This window comes from Haliaeetus leucocephalus, unplaced genomic scaffold (genome assembly GCF_000737465.1).
Source record: "Haliaeetus leucocephalus isolate CR32 unplaced genomic scaffold, Haliaeetus_leucocephalus-4.0 Scaffold162, whole genome shotgun sequence".
Taxonomy (NCBI): Eukaryota; Metazoa; Chordata; class Aves; order Accipitriformes; family Accipitridae; genus Haliaeetus; species Haliaeetus leucocephalus.
The window spans coordinates 16,008,053-16,011,490 of record NW_010972598.1 but is presented as its reverse complement, the minus strand read 5'-3'; the positions used below and the strand labels follow the sequence as shown (position 1 = coordinate 16,011,490).

Here is a 3,438-nt window from a genome sequence, read left to right as displayed (position 1 = left end):
CGTCGCCACACCCCCCGCCTGCCGCCACGCCCCCTCCGAGCCCGGCCCAACGCGCATGCGCCGCAGCCTCTGCGGCGCGCCGGAGAACCCGGCAGGGGCGGGGCCAGGAGTAGGGGCGTAGCTTGGGCGGCGGGAACCGGAGTGGGGCGGTCGCCATGGTTACCGGGCGCGGCCCTCGCCTCAGGGCTCGGCGCCAACGGCCTGGAGACCACCACTGTGGTGGGGAGGACCCCACGGCCTGGGGACACCACCACAGCCTGGGGACCCTGCCGTGGCCTGGGGACCCTGCCGTGGCCTGGGGACCCTCACCACGGCCTGGGGAACCTCACTGTGGTGGGGAGGACCCCACAGCCTGGGGACACTACCACAGCCTGGGGACCCTCACCACAGGCTGGGAACCCCCCCCAGGGCCTGGGGCCCCTGCCATGGCCTGGGGACCCTGCCATGGCCTGGGGACCCCCACTTGGTGTGGAGGACCCCATAGCCTGGGGGAGCCCAGGCTTTCAGGGACATCCCGGCGTGGGTGACAGCCAGTGGGCCTCGCCTCTGCATGGGGGACAGGCAGAGCCAGCCAGGGGTGCAGGCAGAGCTGGGCAGGCCGGAGGTGCCAGGGGAGTTTTGGGGTTGCTGGCAATTTCCTGCTGGGTGAGTCATGACAGCAGCAGCCCAGAGCCGAGAAGCCATGCGGGGCTGGCCGGCACTTTCAGGAAGTGAAACAGGCACCAGGAAAACACCCCGAGAGCCTGCGGCCACGCAAGCCTGGCCACGCACATCCCTGGCCTGGCCGGCGTGATGCAACCACCCACAGCCCGGCTGGATGCAGGGCACCGTGCGGAGTGGGGTATGCTGCGGGGTGGTGACAAGGAGTGTCCCCAAAGGCCATGTCCCTGGGGCAGCTTGCGTGGGCACAGGGGACTGAGGGGACAGCAGGGTCCTGTACCCTCAGATATTGGGGCAGTGGGGACTGGAGGGGTGATGGAGGGAGCCCTGCCAGCTGTGGTGCTGCAGGCCTGGGCAGCACAGGAGGAAGCCGTGGGGAAATGGTGGAGTGGCAGTGCTTGCGCCACTGGCCCCTTCCGGGGCATCCATGGTCCCCTGTCCTGACGAGGGTGCGTGTCATCCCGGCCCCAGTGGGATGGGGATGGTGCTGGGGCAGTCCCTGCTAGGTCAGCCCAGCCGCTGAGGGCCAGCACACGAGCACCGGCCCCACACGTTGACCCCAAACATTGCCCCTGCTCTCTGCCCCACACACCGGCCCCAGAGCATCGCCCCTGCTCTCTGCCCCACACACCGGCCCCAGAGCATCACCCCTGCTCTCTGCCCCATGCACGGCCCCTCGCTCAGCCCCACAGTGCTGCTTAGGGGCAGCCAGCGCCCCAGCTCTCCCGGCCATGCTAGAGGAACTGGGCAAAACCAGGCATTGCGAAAGGTGGAAATCCCGCTCTGACAGTGCTTCCGTCCAGAGGCTCTTGAAAACCCGCCGCGCCGACACCAGGCTCAGAGAACACCCAAGCGAGGCTACAGGCAGGAGCAGGCAGCCAAGTGCTGTGGCACTCAACAGGTACTGACAGATCTCTGCCCACGTTTTTGCAGTCAGCGGCGTAGATGGCGTTCGTCCCCGATTTGGACACGCTGGAGAGCAGCAGGTAAGCGTGGCCATGCCGCAGAGGACACTGGGGACGCGATGCTGCTCTGGTGCCATGGTGGCCCTGGCTTCACCATCTCCCTTTGCCTTTCAGCCTGAATGAGGAGACGTTTTATGGCCCCGACTGCCTCTGCCCGCAGAAGGTAACACCGGGTTGGTGGGAACGGCAAGACACCCGTGATGGGGAAGCCGAGCTCTCACCCCACATCTCCTTTCCTCCCCAGAAACCCTGCCTGGACTCAGAGGGGACATCACCCGGGGTGGACATCCAGGTCACAGTGACCAAGGGACACCCTGCCAGGACCTTTCGCCAAGCTGCCGTCCTTGTGGTGGCCGTGACCAAGCTCCAGAAGCAGCCGGTGCACAAGGACTTTGCCGACAGTGACCTTGGGGGCTTCCTGGAGGATATTTTCGGTATGGGGGGGTGGTGTTGGAGGTGTCACTCCAGCTGGGGGATGCTCTTGGGGGATGTTCTTGGACCAGGGACCATCAGCATCTCCCTGACCGTCTCCCTCCCTGCAGAGCCCATCTCCTTCCAGCAGATCGAGGACACCTATGCCAGGGCGCCTGTCTATCGCTACACCCGCTCCCAGTCCTTCGACATCCTCGACCTTGACCACAAGTGCTTTGTGCTGGAGTCGCCCACCCAGCTGGTGGCCCTGCACCTGCAGGGACCCTCTGCCAGATGGAAAGGTGAGGGGACTCGGTCCTTATCCAGTGTCCCCGTCCCTAACCCCGGCAGCCACCCCACAGCCCTGGGACCACCCGTTAACCCTCCTTTTTTCTGCAGTGAAGCTCAACATCGCTCTGTACCGTCCCCGGTCATCGCAGGGTGGCCCAGCGACTGGGCGGATGCCGGTGGCCTTGGGCATTAAGGGTTACCAACTCTACATGTCGTGTGTGATGAGCGGCACTGAGCCCGTGCTGCAGCTGGAGGTGAGTGAGGGGTCCCGTTGGATCCATCCCCAAGGGCCTGGGGGTTCCATCCCACCCTGAACCCTGTTTCTCCCCCCCCCCGGTTGTAGGAAGCTGACATCAGGAAGGACATTGAGAGCATGGAGCTGACCCGCTTCATCTTCTTCCGCCTGGACAGCCCGGGTGATGGGACCACCCGCTTCGAGTCAGCTGCCTTCCCTGGCTGGTTCATCTGCACCTCCCTGCAGCCCCGCCAGCCTGTTGGCATCACCAACCAGCCCGACCAGGTCAACATTGCCACCTACAAGCTGAGTGGGCGCTGAGGAGCCCCTGCACCCAATGCAACCCAACTGGCAGTTGCCGGTTTTCAGGCTGTATGTACCAAGTACAAACCCCGCAGCTGGGACCCCCATGCTCCCCATCTATTTCAGGTGAAATAGCAGCTCTGGGCCCCGTGGGCCTGAGTCACCCCAATTTGTACTTATTTATTGTGTCCACCCCTTGCTTTTAATTTATATTAATTTTATTGGAAATACTGTGGTTTTGTTATCAGGAACAGGGGTATTTGTTGGTGATAGAAGTGGAAATAAAAGGTTTCCCAGGATGGTGTCGCTCAGCTCGTTGCTCTCACAGGGGTTAAACAATGCGGGGGTGGTTTATGGATGGGAAAATCCCACTGTTTTGGCTGCTTTTGGGGGCTCTCCAGGCCTGGGTACAAAGCCCAGGGGGCAGGGGGTGACCCCACAGCCCTGTGACCACCCCAGACCCAAGGGACCACCCCAGACCCAGGGACCAGCCCATCCCCATGTCCACCCCACAGGCAGGGTGGTAGCTGGGGTGGGCGTCCCGTGGGTGGGGGTCACTTGCAGCCCCTGGCA

The 3,438-nt window shown here is 63.9% G+C and overlaps 1 protein-coding gene across 1 annotated transcript; it reads left to right on the top strand.

Moving 5' to 3' along the window:
* The first annotated feature begins 1,527 nt into the window (after positions 1-1,527).
* Positions 1,528-2,883, top strand: LOC104828915 (interleukin-1 beta-like). The gene is made up of 5 exons (XM_010562918.1): positions 1,528-1,646; positions 1,740-2,059; positions 2,168-2,338; positions 2,436-2,581; positions 2,671-2,883. The coding sequence occupies exons 1-5, from the start codon at positions 1,606-1,608 to the stop codon at positions 2,881-2,883; spliced, it is 891 nt and encodes a 296-aa protein (XP_010561220.1). The 5' UTR covers positions 1,528-1,605.
* The last annotated feature ends 555 nt before the right edge of the window (positions 2,884-3,438 follow it).

Coding starts and splice junctions, on each gene's coding strand:
- LOC104828915 (XM_010562918.1), top strand. CDS start 1,606: ATGGCGTTCGTCCCCGATTTGGACACGCTGGAGAGCAGCAG. Junction 2,060..2,167: donor CTTCCTGGAGGATATTTTCG/GTATGGGGGGGT, acceptor CCCTCCCTGCAG/AGCCCATCTCCTTCCAGCAG. Junction 2,582..2,670: donor AGCCCGTGCTGCAGCTGGAG/GTGAGTGAGGGG, acceptor CCCCGGTTGTAG/GAAGCTGACATCAGGAAGGA.